Source organism: Silurus aristotelis, assembly GCF_946808225.1.
Source record: "Silurus aristotelis genome assembly, chromosome: 20".
NCBI lineage: Eukaryota > Metazoa > Chordata > Actinopteri > Siluriformes > Siluridae > Silurus > Silurus aristotelis.
In genome coordinates this window covers 13516648-13535000 of record NC_139593.1, presented here as the reverse complement: position 1 = coordinate 13535000, position 18353 = coordinate 13516648, and the positions used below count along the sequence as shown (strand labels likewise).

Here is an 18353-nt window from a genome sequence, read left to right as displayed (position 1 = left end):
AAAGTCTGATGTATTGTGATGAGGCCTAGGGTGCAGTCAGTATTCCAGCTCTATAGCAGGCCATTAAAGATATTTCACTCCAACCGATGTAAGCCATATCTTCATGGAGCTGGCTTTGTGCACAGGAGCAGAGATTTTGGGTTAAAAAACTCCTAGTTAAAAATTAATGAAATATTTAATGAGGAAAAACCTCATATAGCTGGAAAAGTCAGGTGTCCCAATACATTTGTTCATATAGAGTAATTACGGAAAACTGAAAATATATTGCATGATACGTGTGTCAATATTATTCATACAAACTGTAACAATACAGTTAACCTTTAATGGCTAAAAGTGGAGATTGTATTTGGCCTCGTTGTTAGTCATTTTGTATAAAAGCATCTGACAGCTAAATAAATGTAACTGCATTTCTTATTTCTGCCCATCTGAACCACATCAGTGTGTAATTCAGAACCTGCTCTTCACTTTACATAATAGCAGGTACGGATGCCCTGGTTAGAATACAGTTATTAAAGGTTTTGGCATTATTAAATTATAAATTAAGCCAAGGTTCAGTTCATGCATTTTTTTTTCTTTTGCATTGGCATTGCCTGTGAATAACATGTCATCGTCTAAAAGGTTTAAAATACCATAAATTGAAATAACAAGGTGGGAGAGAAAAAAAAACTAAGAAAAGTCAGGATGTTTTCTAGCAAATTAGGCTACAAATGTTTCTTGTGCCTTTGTATCAGGAATCAATATTTTTTTCAATACTTGGCTGTTGTCCACTCTCTTTATTTCATTTTATTTATTTAAGTCCCAATGTTCTAATAGTTCTAATGTTCTAATAGTTCTAATAGGATGAATGAATATTAAAAGATCTATTAATAATTTACTTTACATTTTCAGAAATCTAAAATGGCCTTTAAGAACTATTAGAACATTGGGACAATACACTTAATTTCGATTTATTTTTTAATTGTTCAAAGAATGATACCGTATTTTAGCAGGTAGCACTTCTGCCTTACGGCTTCGGGGCTCAGTTCTGGGCTGGGACTGTTGTAAGTGAGTCAGTGAGTTTCTGTGCATGTTCTTATCATGCCCACTTAAATAAATAAAATGAAATAAAGAGAGTGGACAACAGCCAAGTATTGAAAAAAATATTGATTCCTGATACAAAGGCACAAGAAACATTTGTAGCCTAATTTGCTAGAAAACATCCTGACTAGGATTTGAAACTCTTCAAGAAAGTATTAGCAAAGCCAGAGAAAGCCTAAAAAAGCTAAAAATGGCAAACTATTACGTGAAAACATGTCTGTCTGTATTCTCTGTTCATTCTCAGAGTTTTGTTCTCTGTAAGCAGTTACCCCTGGCTGAGTGCACGTTCAAGAGTCTGTTCCCTTTATTTAACCCCCTACCCAGCTACAGCAAGCAAACACACACACACACACACACACACACACACACACACACACACACACAAAGCAACAGTTCCTGCCAGTAGCTAGTCATGGAGCTGAGACAGTGGCAGATTAAATCAACCTGAGGGCTGATCCGCTGTCAGAGTGATTACACATTCTCGCTGTATCTCTCTTTCTTGCTCTCTTTCTCTGTCGTCTGCTTAATCACAGCTGTGACTGGCTATCTTTCGCAGCTTCCTGCCAGAAGCTCAGATTGACTCCTGCCACCTTCATCCATATCACTGACTCTATTGAAATCCATTCAAGAGAAATGTTGAACAAGTGTGTGGACAATGAACTTGACATTTTTGCTATTCCTTGAGGAAACAACATAATGAGAACAAACAACTCTGCCTGTTTACCTTAATGAACTCGCCTTGGTGTTCTCCAACACCAAACAGATTGTGTGTTTTATTTAACAAGGACGTAAATAAAGATCTTGAAAACTGTTGATATTTTTTCGGTCCTTTAGGGCTTTAGTTCTTGTAATCAACTGAATTCTATGGAAGTACCTGCTGACATTAAATGTTGTGTTATTCATTCTCAGGAAAATAAGGACATACTAAAATGTACCTTGAACCTTTTCATTGTATCTTTCCCAAATGTGATAATCTGTATTTTTCCCTGAAAACCTACACATAGCAGAACCTTTTGGACTTAATGGTAAATTATTTGCACCTTTTTTTTAATCAGACAAAAATGAAACCCAGAATGCACAACCCTCCACTGAAAAAATATATCCAATGTTGGAAAACTTTTTGTAAAATTCAGCAATAAAATACACATTAAGACAATGCCATCAAGAAATGCTGGGAGAATAAAAATATTTATGGCTTTTCTGGTTTATCTTGACCTTTAAAAAGGCGCTATGCACCTAATGCAGAACCTGTTGCTATATAATCGCTGTCCATTTCCACAATAATGTAGAAATATGTCTTTGGAAATCATTGAGCAGTACCATTTCTCCCATCATGTTTATGACCTATGTAGATTTTATTAAAATATTTGTGACCAGAAATGTAAAAACTTTCTTTATATCCCTTTTTCAGAAAGTAGCTGACTGGTCTAATGAATACTCAGCTTCTAACTGGGGTAATGGCAGACTAAATCTGGGTCATGAGATGATATTAAATATGACAAGGTTTTCCAGGAGAATGCTGAGCTGTCCTTTTTAAATGGCTTACGGTGTGTCAAAATGCCACAACATGCCATGGGAAAACAATCGTATTATCCCTATAAGATATTAAAAACTATGGTCTGTCCAAAAGTTTGTAACTATTGCTTGAAGATGCCTTTATATATTATTTATATATATATATATATATATATATATATATATATATATATATATATATATATATATATATATATATATATATATATATATATATATCTGAAGGTTAGCCTGGGCCTACTAATTCCCATTGTTTTAGAATTAAAATGTGGGACTTTCATATTCATGTGTGAATGTTTCAGTAGCAGGCAGCTGTACAGTATGTGTTTGCTTTCAGGAAATCTAGCGAAACTCATCCACATGTCTACACAAGCCCTGAAAAACCTTGGTATTTAATTCAACAGAAGGAGTCATTTATGTACCGGTGTAAATCATGTCATATGCACAATGTGTTTTTGTCATGCACAGCATCCTGCATTCATTCATTCTCAGTGGCTTTGTTCTTCAATATAAAGAACATTGGGCATAAGGTAAGGTGGGGTAAGGGGTACACCTCAGATGAGATGCCAGCTAATCAATACCCATCAGCTAAGAAAGGCATTATTCTGTTTTCTATACTCTCAATTCTTGCTATAGAAAATATATATATACAAATACACAATTCTCCACCTCTTCCTGTGAAGATCTTCCACTGGCATGTACTTGCCTAGAGTATGTGGACACAAAGTATGTGCTTGGCAAACATCCCATTTGATCCCGCACAAATGTGGTTTCCTCAAACCATGCCCATTAATATGGAATTAGTTCCCCCTTTCTTTTTATAGCAGCCTCTACACTTCTGGGAAGGTTTACCACTAGATTTTGAAGCAAGGGTGAGAGGATTTGTTTGTTAAGCCACAAGAGAGCTCATGCACTGACACCAAACCAGAAGGCTTGGCATGCAATTACTGTTCAGAGCTCTGTGCAGGCCACTAAAGTATCTTCCACTCCGGTCTTTGGAAGGCATGTCATGGCACTCACTTGTGCACAGGAGCATTGTCATGCTGGTTACTTAGCTCTATTAAAGTTAAATCATCATGCTACAGCATAATGACATTCTAAATAATTGTGTGCATCTAATTTTAAAGCAGCCACTTAAATTATCAGTATGCCTACATATAAATCTAATTTAATCATGGTAACTGAAAGGAAAGAGTTGAACACTTTTTGCTTTATTCTTCTTCTTTCGGCTTAGGGGTCGCCACAGCGGATCATCCTTCCTTATACCCCCCTGTCCTCTACATCTGCCTCTTTCAACGCAACTACCTGTATGTCTTCCCTCACCACATCCATAAGCCTTCTCCTTGGTCTTCCTCTTTTCCTCCTTCCTGGTGGCTCCATCCTCAGCATTCTTCTTTTGTACCCCATGTCCCTCCTCTGAACATGTCCAAACCATCTCAATCTCGCCGCTTTCACCTTGTCTCCAAAACGTCCTACATGCACTGTCCGTCTTAATAACTGAGTATTTTTCCACATGGGCAAAAAAGCAAAAAAATATTCTGTATTCTTTTATTTGATCACAACCAAAATACAAAAACTTCTCATCGCACTCTCTCTCTCTCTCTCTCTCTCATGTACAAATGCTTAAAAATCAACAATGTTTCTAGAGCCAGGATGAAAGCCTGCAATTAGGCTAAGCTAAACTGCTGCTATTAAGCTAACGATGTCTTAATTCGGTATCTGATAGTAAACATAGATTATTTGCACACGCAGAAACTTCACACTTTTTAATTTCAGGACCATGAACAGCGAATCTCTCTCTCTCTCTCTCTCTCTCTCTCTCTCATATATATATATATATATATATATATATATATATATATATATATATATATATATATATATATATATATATATATATATATATACATATATATACATACTCAGGAATATCTTATTCATCCAGCGGGTCAGTGACACAGCGCAACACGTCAGCCACTTATTCAGCAATTTACCTGCTTCATTTGAAAGGCGCTGCGTCTCTCATCAGGAGTAAATGTTTGACCATGACTAATGAGACTCAGGAGCAACAACGAGAACATCATCATTCCATTATCAGCGCAGGCATCTTCGGCCTCTGTTTTTTTTTTTTTTTTTTTTTTTTTTTTTACCTCGTCGTTGGTAGTGACAGTGTTTTGGCTGTTGAACCTTACCGGCGACTTTTTGCGTGTGGTTAAGAGGCGCGCGTGTGGAGTGAGTGATGTGCAAACAAAGACCATAAGGGGAGGGGAAGCTCTTCTAGCAGATTAGCCGCGGGGAAGCACCGGTGCCCTATTTAGTGTTATTGAAATGTACTCAAACGTGGAGTGGTGCGGATGTGAGCGAGCACCTGGCCTGTAAAAAAAAAATCCTTATCCTCTCCACACAGGCTTGAACAGAGCACACATACACAAACACACACTCACACAGACACACACACTGACTAAAAGATCTGCTTTGAAGCTGCTGGTGCACTGACACAGTAACCTTGGCCAGCTGCAACCTGATGCGCTAGAACACCGTGGTTTTATGTACCCTCTGAATGCAACAGGCAAAAAGAACTGAAATTCCTTAAAGATTCAAAGAATGCTCGATGCAGGGCCTCTCCAGCACGTAGGGCTTCTATGATCCCGAGGTGAAGCGTATATTACGCATAGACTCCATAATCGTGCAAAAAAGGCAAATCAGTAACATCTGGACTTTTTATTGCATACCCCCAAAAAAAAAAGGCGCCCGGGAGAAACCGTCGTCAGTTACTATGACGACCAGAGTCGAAAACCCCGAGCAAAATCGAAGAAATTGTACCGTTTGCGTCTCCCCTACCTTGCACTCATCCATGCACGTTCGCACCGAGTACGCGTCCGTCTCGTAGCGCTCGGTCATGATCTCGAACTCCTCGTATTTCTCCTGAGCGTGCAGGTCGTAGCGCTGGTACGCCTGCACGCACAGGCTGCACCTGGACGGGTCGCCGCTCGCGAGCGCATCCACGCTGCAGTTCAAGTCGTCCGGGTTCGTCGAGCCGTACAGCAAATCCATTAGTGAGTAGGCGTTGCAAAACGAGAGGTACAAGTCGTTCGGGTTCACGTCTGGCCCCGAGAGGCCCGCACACAGGTGGTCCGCGTCGGCGAACGTAAAGCAGCTCCTGGACGCGCCGTCCGCGCGGCACGTTTCCAGTCTCCACGCCGGCTGACTGGAGTTTCCGAGGGAAATGGAGTCTCGAGCCGAAGCGATTCTCCTCGTCTCCTCGTCTCGGCTCCGGGTGAGATTGGCCTCGGCGCAGAAGCGCGGCCGGTCAGAGAGCAGCGCGGCAAAGACGACGAGCGACGCCAAGGAGAGCCGCCATCGTTGCGCCCGCTCGGAGTCTGCGGACTGTTGCTCGTTCTCGCGAGGTGCAAGCCGGTGCGTTAAGCCGTCATCTCTCTGCCGAGGCTTGCGAGCGCCGCTGGTCATATTTCGGACGAGCGCAGCACCAGCCGACTCCACCGTGGCGGCTTCTTTTCTGCCACTATGGTCATTTGACGTTGAGGTCCGCCTCGCGCGTCCGTTTTTCCCCTTTCGGTACCTTCACTTCCCCTCCGTGACACTGAACGGCGGCTTCCCTCCGCGATGATCTGCGATAATCAGTTAGTCCATCTGGGGGACGATGGGGTTGTTATTACTGCGTGCATCGTCGAAGGCCCGCTCGAGAGGGCGAGAAAGAACAAGAAGTAGAAGAAGGAGAAGAAGAAGAGGCGGTCGCGTGCGCAGCAACATGGTCTCGTCGCTCTTTCGTTTGTTTGTGTCACGCGCTCCGCTCCCGCGCTTGGCGCAGAGCCGCCGCGGTGCGCACGGGCCGCTGGCTCCGGTTCCGGGGTTTCTGGCTGGAAGCGCAGGGACTCGATCCGGCGCTTCCGCGTCTGCACGAGGTGGCCTCTTCCCCCTCGACGTCCGCCGCACTCATCTTGCTCTGACGTTTACGTCGCGCGCCACCGCCGCCGCGCGCGCGCGCTTCCGAACGCTTCTAGAGAGCGCGAGCGTTTTACGTCATCCGCCACGCTACGAGCTGGTTATAAGGCACAGCTGAAAAAAAGAAAAAAAAAAAAAAAACCCGGGTTTCGAATTCACACACCGATACTGCTGAACCAACAGCTTAGCGTTTGTCTGAGTACAGGCATACCCAAAAGCTCACTGTAGCTGTTCCTTCAGCACTTCACGTGTTCATGCAGCACTGTAGGGGTCCATTCGGCATGCAGGTTTTATCCACAACTATAGGTATGCATTCAACTCTTTTAGGGTTCGTGCCACACTGAAGGTTCATTCAACACTGTAGGGGTTTATGATGTACTGAAGGCTTATTCAACACTGTAGGTGTGCATTCAGCATGTAGGTTTTGTTCAACACCAGGTGTGCGTATAACACAGTAGGGGTTCATGCAACAATGTAGGTGATAATTCAACACTGTAGGGGTTCAAATGTGAAGGTGTTTATTCAACACTGAGGGTTTTTTGACACTGAAGTTCATTTAACACTGTAGGGGTTCATTCAGCAATGTAGGTTTTATTCAAAACTAAAGGTGTATGCAGTGTATACACTGTAGGTTCATTTAAACACTGTGCACTGTAAGAAAAGATACACCATATCTACTCAATAAAAACGAGGCAACAGATTACAAGCAATATTATTGATTACATTTCACAAGGTTTTGTATTGAGTAAATATTAATTAAATGAGCCCCTCAATAGTTATCCATTTAATATGAGTAGATTTGAATAGAAAACAGTACAGAATTAATTATAATCTAAACAAAAATATTGAGTAGATTTGAAAAAGATAAACTCCTAATAAACTCCCTAATGTGTAAATAGTACTAATAAAAATTAATTTAATTCGACATATCATAATTGAGTAATCATCATCTACATTAATCTGCACATTGATTTGAATTTATTCAATGCAATTAATGAAATCTAAATATTCCTTTCTTATGAATAATATAGCCCAAAAAGTACAGAACTTAAATACTCAAATAAGAATTTTATTAACAATTTTATTAACTTTTGTGCTTTAGACACATTGTAGCACATTACTGTACACTGCAAACCCAGTCTAATTTCAAGCCAGAAGTTGGATCTTGCATTTCAAACCAGACATTTTGTAAAAACAAAAATAAATGACATACAGAATGGTGATGTGTCCATAAACCTGATTCCATGCTTTCTCACCTCACTCAGCCACTAAATTGGGTCAATAATTATATTAAAGAAAAATCCTCCAGAGGTGCATGTATCAAAACAAATGCAGAAAAGTGTAATTTGTACGGAGTAAAAAACATTTCGTACTTTGAACTAGAAATCTCACTGATATTCGTGGGATAAGAGTCCATATCAGTGCTAACTTACAAACATAGCACTTTCAGATGTGCAATTCCCAAGCTCTGTAGAAGCTAAACATTGTGTAGCAAAACATGTACACTGCAACTACAGTCTCATTTTCAAGCCAGAAGTTTGCTCACACATTTCAAACCAGAACTTTGAAAAGGACAAAATGCTGATACTCCATAATGGCATGTGCCAAAACATAAATAATAAAAGTGCAAATTGAACAGAGTAAAATACATTTGTACTTTGAACGTACAACAATTAAAATGTCACGACATTCGTAGGACAAAACAGTGCCAACTTACAAACATAGCACTTTCAAATGTGCAATTCTCAAGCTCTGTAAGAGATGAACATTGTGTAGCACAAAAGTCTGCAATGCTCATTCTCATTTCAAGCCTGAAGTTTGCTCTTGAGGGACTGGACTTTGTTTGAAATCTTTGAATCATCCAGTTCCAATAAAAGTTTTTGGAACACCTCAAAGATGTACTTCAGCTGTCTGGGATCATCGAGATTCACGCGTAGGTCAAGCCAAGGAGGACAGAGCAAGCCCTTGCAATATCTCCAAGTCCTGTGATGACTTTCACGCCCTCTATGACGATCCCAATGTTCTTTGGGCTGTTGCTTGTAGAAGCTCCAGGCTTTGGGGTCACAGTAATGGCCATTATGACTTGTTCAAGTTCCTCCAAGTTCCCAGTGTCCTGCAACATGAAATTGTTATTGTCCTAGTATAAAACATAAAAAAATACATTTATTATTGTTTACGTAGCTTACAAATCTATTTTATTAGATTTTATTTTCTCGCAGGCCTTGGTGTCAAATTGTTCTTTGTTTTGTTTTCTTCTCTATTTTGAGGTTTTTGTACAGGGTTCATGCAGGTTAAAATAAGTCAAATTTTAGACCTTTTTAAGACATTTTAAGACCATAAAGATGTTAATTTAAGACCTACACGAGGCATTACCAAAAAATATTCAGATACATAAAATTCTGAAAAAAAATCATCATTAATTTAATTTACAGATAAAGGTCACATATCTAGATCAAGCACCTACTTGAGGAATTAAGGAAATATGGTCCTTGAATTAAGTCAATGTAAATTAAGTTCATCTACGATGAATTATTTGATAAGATGTCCCCCTTGTTCTCCAAGGTATTCTATAAGACACCTAATAACAACCTCTCTGCTCCTCTTAATCGAAGAGTGCACTGAGTCCTGGGGAGGAATGCAACAACTGATAAGTCAATCACAAAAAAACAAAAAAACAAAAACTGGATGTTTCTGTAATTTAGAAATGTAAACACACGACACCTATCAATTCTGATCGTACTTTACATGCCTGCTTTACTTAATGTATACAGCTTCGTCAGACCACAAGGCAGAGCTTCATAATGGCTTTAAAGTAGAAAATGTACTGTTTTTGATTTTGTGATAATCCATTAGCCCCTTCCACACAAGCACTGCAAGCCTGAAATTTTAAAGACATCACCTGAAGAAGATAAATGTGTGAACACTAATGTTCGAATCTGACATTAAATGGATTTAACCCGGACAGCTCTATAGTACAAAGTCTGTGTCATTTCTGAATTACCCCATGTGTGAATACAACAGTGAATTATCCGGACGATTCACAGTGAGCGATTGGAGGTATTAAAAAGGGTTAACCCTGTTAAAAAGGGTTTTCTTGGGAGTTTTTCCTCAGTCAGTGTGAGGGTCTAAGTCCAGAGGCTGTTGTCATAATGCTATGTAAAGCCCTTTAAAACAAAATGTTTGTAAAATGGGCTATACAAATAAAATGGTCTTGCCTCTGATTAATTTGTAAAACAAAAAACAGCATCTTAAAAGCATGAGCTGTTATTATTTTTTTCTTTTTTAAAATAGGGCAGCAGTTCTGGAGGACAATTGTCTATCATTCAGTTTGATGTCCTTATTCATATAATTTGGAACTCTTATGGAACAAAGCTACTTTTAATTTAGAAAATTACTGTACCTGCAGCAGTTCCATTATGATCTCCAGTCTTCTTCCAAGTGCTCCACCTTTGGCACGAAATAGCGTCAGTAGCTTGGGAGTGTGCAGTACGGTTTAGCTGTAAAATTGACTTCACATGGATTTAGCTAAGTTAACTTTACATTTGCAAGTTGCAATAAAACAGTGTAACAACAGAGAGAAGTTATAAGATGCTGTGTGAAATATAAGATGCTTTTCCAGCGATAACCCCAAATATTGCTCTTTATGGAACCTTAAAATTAAACCCAATGTACTCATTTACACAATTTTATAAAAACATACTGAGGATATGATATTAATACGCAAAAGACCTAGGAACCATGATAGTAAAAATGCTAACCCACATCCTTCAAAATAAACTTTTGACTTCGACACATAAGAATTCTTCCAAAATGTATGATGCTGTGTTCATATAATAGCGCAACAACATCACACTATAGCCTTCCAACACGAGCTAATTTTGTGTTGCTGCTGAGTCTCTTTTTCTGTGATAATTTATTTTATATTGTAATATACCACTACATGCGTTCTTCTTTCTAGCCCAGTGATAACAAAAAAAGTTTTCTTACCTGTCAACCAGTTAAATTTTGCAAGATGAGCAATGTGGAAGAAAATGAATATTCTCTCAATTTGGGATTAGATAAATATAATGCTTAAGTTTTATTTAAATGCAATGGGTAGATTTTATTCCAAACATTTTTATTTGAAATGTAATTAAATATTTGCCTCAAAATCAAAAACACAATTATATTGAATAAATTTTTACCAAAAACATTAATTCAAATCTACATGACCACAGAATCATTTTTTACAGTGTGTGTTATAGTGGGAAAATGCATCTTTATATGTTTCTACTTTGTTTTTTACTTGAATTATGTGTTAGTGTCTCTAGATGCCCTCACTTGCCTTTCAGCTGAGTTATAAGATACTGCGTTCATGCGCAGTGAGGTGACGCAGAAGCTGTTTTACTTTGTTAACCATAGAGAATGCTTAAATAACCAATCAGCATGTAACGTTTTCCTGCAAAGCTTGAAGATTATAAAACGAAGCTTTAACCAGAGCTCAGGGCTCCTTCTGTCTGCCGATGTTCTGAGGGGACAGGGATGCTCACTTTCTGCAGAAGTGCAAAATAAACCTTTGTTCATGCTTTTACTTATTGAGTGCTGAGTGTTAAGGCTTTGTTTTACAGATTTTTCCATTACAGTGTTCATTCCGCACAGGAGGTGTTTATTCAAAACTACTGTTGGCCATTCAAGACTCTTGATATTCACTGCAAATACTCAGCAAATAAGTTGTCTATTCTAAAGACACCTAAATGTGTTGATCATTTAGCACATTGTGTTCATTGAAGACTTGTGTTTATTCAACAATGCACATTTACATCCACCATTGTAGATGTTTATAGACATAAACTATTAATGAACAACATGATCAATAAACTTCAGACTAAGGTTGATTGGCACCTACATTACAGAATTAAGTACTATATACAGCATACCCAATACTAAAGGTGTTGGCTCAGTGTTCAAATGACATGCATACATGCTCACACACACACACACACACACACACACACACACACACACACACACACACACACACACACACTTATGGGAAAGTGAGTGATATCATATTGTCATAGGAAGAACATAGAATATCCAAACATATTTTGCACTACTGTGGGAGATGCTAGAAGATCCCCACTCTCTGAAAAACATGTCTGGCAGCAACAACCATCACATTATGACATCTGATATGAACATTAACTGAAGCTCATGACCTGTTTTTGCATGATTTTATGCACTATAATGCTTCCACATGATTGGTGGACTGGATAATTGCAGGGGTACAGATGTTATTATTAAAGTGGTTAGTGTACATGCACGCAAAGTTACAGGGTAATGGTGCTTTAACACTAATGTTTAAATGCCCTTGTAATAGCATTGTAGTGTTAGAATAATTAGTACATATACACACTAAAAAAATCTGAAAAGGATTATACATAGAATGAACCTAATCCTTAATTTAACAAAGACAAGACTTAAAGGATTTTACTTTTGTGGTATGTAATTGTTTTGTATAATTTTTAGTTATAATAGAAGACTATTGTCTCACATAAAGTCTTCGAAAGGTCGAGCCAAAGCACTGGGCAGATACTCTGCTGTCAGTTCTTGTTTTTCTATTTTGTCTCACAGTGGACAGCCATATGGTATAGTGTGAACTTTCTCTCACTTTCACACTGCGCACAATCACATAGACACACCTGTACAGACACACACACACACACACACACACACACACACACACACACACACACACACACACACACACACACATATAGTATATACTGTATATTTGCATACTGTATATAGTATAGGACAATATAGAACAATAAAGAACAATAAATTACACTCTAGTTGTATTCTTTCTAATAGAACGTAGGCTGGTTATTGTAGAGGAACTAATTCAAACAATTAAAACAAAAACAATTATCACAAGATCTTACTATTCAATTTAAGTTCATTTTTCAGTAACTGCTTTATCTTGTTTAGGATTGAGGTGAATCCAGAGAATATTCTGGAACCATTAAAAAAACATCTGGACTGAAACACTATGCATACACAATCATTCACAAATAAGGACAATTTTGATAATCAAAATACCATAAGTTGATTGAAATGGTGAGACATGTCATTGCTTTAAAAATGGACATAAAGGGCAATTATGAGAGAAAGTTGTTTAGTCATTTAAATTCAGCTTTCACAATACAATCAGAGCATAGCAAATTGGGAACACTTTTTGCCACAGCACTGTTCTAATAATCAGCATTCACCAAAGTTGTGTGCTTGTTCAGCTGCTCTTTGTATTTTGGAGACATGACTCTTGACTGTTGTGCTGGTGAGCGTAGGTCAAGCCACATCACCAAGCTTGTTTTTTTCAGAACACAAGACCCCACAGGGTCTTTCAATGTACATTCCTGAGGCAAATGCTTCCCTTTAAATATCCATTTATTTGAGCACTCCATGCTTTATCCTATTGTACAGTTTGTTTTGGTACATTCAAAGTTTGCTGGAATGAAGAAACTTGCTTTTAAGAATGCATCTACAAATATAAGATCATTGTGAATGGCTCCTCCTACTCACCCCCCCACAAAAAACAAGCAGAAGTCATAGATTCTGTAAAGGAGGTTGCTTAGACTAGTTGACTAATTAACTAGTACATTAACTCTTCAATTTAGGTTGGTGAAAAATACAAGGCAAACCATAAGGAAATGGCAGACAAAAGAAAGTAGGCAAAATGTACTTTGCTAGTATTTTAGGCAATTGTAGAGTCAACTGTGCAAGTCTTTTTTATGACAGTATCACATTGAACTTTTTTTTTATTTTTTTTTATTCCAATCCCACCCAATCATGACCGGATGCCTCCTTTTGTTTTTCATTGTCCTTTATAAATATTGGCATAACATCCTTGCAATCATTATCATTATAAGCTCTTAGTTGAAGAGAGCATTCAAAGCCACTATTCAAAGTCACTCAACAAATGTCTTGGAGGAAAACCTGTAAAACCCTAAAAACACTAAAACTTGAGACGACTGAAATTGATTTATAGCTTGTGTATGGCTGTAAAAGTGTCAAGTGTGTTTTAACACAATCATTCTTATAGTTCTTATAAAAACAGCACTTTCTAACTCATATCAGCATATCTTTTTAAGGTCACTGATCATGTCTGCAAGAATAAATCAGGGAATTTTGAAGGAATGGCTAGATAGATTTCTTGCATATCTTTTATTACTAGAAACTAAGTCCTGTGATCTGATGAGACTAAGATAAACTTGTTTGGCTCAGATGGTGTCCAGCATGTGTGGCAACGCCCTGGTGAGGAGTACCAAGAAAATTGTGCCTTGCCTACAGTCAATCATGGTGGTGGTTGCATCATGGTCTGAGGCATTGAGGAAAACATGGATTCCAACCTGTACTGTGACATTTTAAAGCAGAACATGATGCCCTTCCTTCAGAAACTAAGCTGATTGACAGTTTTTCAACATAATAATGACCCCAAACACATCGCCAAGATGGCAACTGCCTTGCTGAGGGAGCTGAAGGTGAAGGTAGTAGAGTGGCCAAGTATGTCTCCAGACCTGAATATTATTGAGCACCAGTAGTCATCCTTAAGCAGAAGGTGAAGCGCCATGTGTTTAACATCTAGCAGTTCCGTGATGTCATTATGGAGGAATAGAAGAGGATCCCAGCAACAACCTGTGCAGCTCTGGTGAATTTCATGCCCAGGAGGATTAAGGTAGTGCTAAATAACACTGGTGCTCACACAAAATATTGACACTTTGAACACAGTTTTGACATGTTGAAAAAAAAACGCACAATGACAGAAAATAGGTTGAAGGGCTGACAATAAGAAGAAAATATATTGACATGTCACCAAATAGTATATGAGCCTGTTTTGAAAATGTAAGAAGTAGAAAGAACAGATATTTGAGTAAAAAAAAAAGTGAAAGTAAAATGTCCGAAAAGAAAAATAGTGAAGTAAAGTACTGATACTTAATACTTAAATACTGTAATGAAGTATTTGTACTTTGCTACTTCCCACCTCTGCTCTAAAGCATATACAATTTAAGAACATGTAATAAAATGGCTGCTGAATTGTGAGGGGTGTACTCTCTTTTGTGAGACACTGTATATTATACATCTATATGAGTCTTCATGTGATTTTTAAACTGAAACTAAAGGATAATCAGGGGTATTTTTGCCTTTTTGTACTATTACATAATATACCAGGCATACTGTGGTTTTAGAAAATCCTAGGGAGTTGCATGACATTTGAAACAGGGGAGAGAGAGAGAGAGAGAGAGAGAGAGAGAGAGAGAGAGAGAGAGAGAGAGAGAGAGAGAGAGAGAGAGAGAAAGAGAGAGAGAGAGAGAGAGAGAGAGAGAGAGAGAGAGAGAGAGAGAGAGAGAGAATAAAATATTACAGTTTTCTGCTGCATGATTCGGTGCCTTTAAAAATGCCATGTAGATTTTGGCCTAGATCTTTAAATGAGTTTGTGTGTGTGTGTGTGTGTGTGTGTGTGTGTGTGTGTGTGTGTGTGTGTGTGTGTGTGTGTGTGTGCATATGAAGCTGCCCAACTTTATTAAAAACTAAAAAGAGCTGAACAAAAGAAAGACATGGAGACAAAATATTCTTGCTATTGCATGACTGTTTCATCATGTCCTCATCTTGAGATATTGCATATCTTTGTTAACATTTTTAAGGTTGAGATTCAGAAGATTGATGTGTTTTTGTCTATATGAATTAACTGCTGCTTAACTGTAAGAATGTCTAATTGGTCGTTAAATTAATTTATACATTTATTGACCTTATCAGATATCGCAATTTTATTACAGGAAAAGACCTTGGTAATATACAATAGATGAGCACTTTTTGACTATTTAAAGTGAACATTACACAGATGATAAAACCTTTCTTAGGTCTTTTGTCACAAAATGGTAGACCTTATTATTTCACTCAGTCAGAAATGTGAGGATGTGTGTGGGGGCATCTATGCGATGTGCCTTTTACGGGTGTAAAATGATAAAGAGCAGTAGATATTACATGCCTGTGGGTCAATGAAAAATTTATGTCATAAAGGTGACCTGTACCTTTTTTGGTTGAGAATACCAAACAGGATTATTGGATGCCCTATTGCATACATATTTTAACTCTTTACTTCAGGGAGATTTCACTTCAAATGCAACAGCAAATCCAATCTAATCTACTTGTACACACACAATTGTGCAACCAGGAGCACACCATGGATGGCACTGCTTACATTATAATGCAAAATACTGCAAGATAAGGTTCAATCTAGTTTAAGAATGACTGGGAGATACAACATTATGCTCTATATTTTATTAGCTGAGATCACAATATATTTGATTGTGATATATATATATATATATATATATATATATATATATATATATATATATATATATATATATATATATATATATATATATATATATATATATCACAATCCGGTTACATTCAAACTGTACCTATTATGTTGCTATTTTTTCTAAAGAAATTAACCTTTAGATACAGTATGTCATACATATTTATTACTCAACTGTTTCAAAATAGATTTTCTATTATAAATTTGTCTGCGTATATGTTTTTTCATTGTGCATGTTATCATTTTTTGGTCTGTACACATTTAATAGTATAAGTTTATATGAGAAATCTATGCCAAATGAATATCTGTGCTCATATGACTATATTTTTTACATATAAAACTAATAGCTTAGTACTATTTTTCAGTACACAAGCACTGTACACTTCATTAAAAATGTCTGTATATGCCAATCATGAGGCAGCATTAAAATACAGTTTATTGCCATGCTGTTATCTTCTAAGTTTAACGTGACATGTATACGCTGCAGTAAAACATGTATACTCCATGACAAGGCGTGTGTTTCACAGTTAAAATGCACATTGTAGAAAGACGTATAATCACCTTACACAATACGTAGGAGTTAAAATCGTGTAAGACACTCCTAAACATTGATTATCCCACTTAATCTTATGCTGTTATTAATATCATATACTATTATATATTAATGTTTAATAGAGCATTCATATTTGATAAATCTATGTTTTTACTAGCCAAAAGATGAAGCCTGGTCCAGCTTATAACAATACAACAAACTATTCAGGCTACTAAATTACATGTCAATACTAAGAAATCACATTTAAACATCAACTGTAGAAAGACAGAAAATAAAAACAGGACTGAGAGCAAATGTGAAGATGAAAGTGGGTCATCTGTTCATTTTGATCTTGTTACAAAGGCCACACCACTTCCATTATAGGCCATATCATTTCCATTCCCCAAAATATGCTGAAATATCAGGGTTGAACAAAACACTAGCTTGCATGCCTGAAATAATCAAATTATGTGTCTGGGATACAGTGGCGCCTCACCCTTGGGAACCATATAGATCAGCTGTTCAACAAATGTTTCCAAATTTCACATTCACTAACTCTATACGTTTGAAATTCTATTGAAATTCTTTTTATTATGACTATATAAAAATGTTGCTTTATAACAGATATATGCTAATGTTTCAATTATTTGCTTACCTTGAACTTGTGAGGCAGCATATTTACTTTAGTCCCATGTTATTCTTGTACTTAGTGGCAAGAAATGGCAACTGCAACAAGCGCTTTTAGAGGCCACTGGGGCAGGAATAATGCTGCCCCATAGTTGCTTTATGAATTTTCACAGTAGATGAGCAGCAGTGAAGAGGACAGTTATTCACAGGGTTGCCAGGGTTGGTATTTTTTAAACATACTGTGCCAGTTAAAAAAAAGTTTATGTCAGTATAACAAATATAGAATTGTATATTTTACATTTCTGCACAAAGGCAAAGTGTCACTACAGATATTGTATCTATGATGTCTCTTATTTTCTCACATAAAGGCTAAAAAAAAATAATAAATGGTCTCACTTACCAATGCCTATAGTTTTCGGCTAGTTTCAGATCTTGGGTGTGCTTCTTGAAAAGTAGTCTTTGAGGACAGATTATTTTGTTCAGAATCAGGAACACTCAGGTATGTTGAATGATTGATGAAAATTATTGAAAATAAAATTCAGTGAAAAGCAGTCAAATAACTCTTTGGCTGCACATATGGAGAGAAAATTATGTGCGAACACTACACAGCTCGTATCCAAAATTCTGGGACAGCAACTAGATGAATTTTTATCAAGGGCACAAGCACAATGTGCTACATTATAAGCTTTTTTTATATAAAAAAAAAGAAAAAGAAAAGGATAAACAACCATAAAATAGGACTGATCAGCATTAATTTATTTAAGTTAATATTATTTTCTCATGATAAGTATTATTTGAATATTCCACTGTATTAAAAACATTATTTAAGCATTATATTTAAATCATCAATAAACATTTGGTTTATTCTGTATGAATATTGTAAAACCGCACCAGTTCTTGGTGTCCTATTTTGTGATAAATATTATTTATGTGAATATTGAGACGCATATGTGGTTACAGTACATGCAGCAAGCAGCACACACACGCACTTGCGCGCACGCACACACACACACACACACACACACACACACACACACACACACACACACACACACACACATATAAAGAGTCATAACAAATAGACAGATGTAGAACCATAGATGTAGATCAATACACTGTAATGTCTAACCATAAATATGAGTTACGTTTTTTTTACACTGATTAAAAGAGGTCAAGCCAGAAAAAAAATGAGTTCAAGAAATAGTTGACACAGACCTCCAGGAGCCAGTGCAATTTAACAGAAAAATTTAAAAG

The 18353-nt window shown here is 37.4% G+C and overlaps 1 protein-coding gene across 1 annotated transcript in view; it reads right to left on the bottom strand.

Moving 5' to 3' along the window:
* The window catches only part of nalf1a (NALCN channel auxiliary factor 1a), a 90526-nt gene extending 83386 nt beyond the window's left edge, over positions 1-7140 (bottom strand). Inside the window, exon 1 of the mRNA XM_083522436.1 lies at positions 5455-7140. Coding sequence (XP_083378562.1) covers positions 5455-6081 — 627 coding nt within the window. The 5' untranslated portion in view covers positions 6082-7140. The remainder of the gene's footprint in view (positions 1-5454) is intronic.
* Between the last annotated feature and the right edge of the window lie 11213 nt (positions 7141-18353).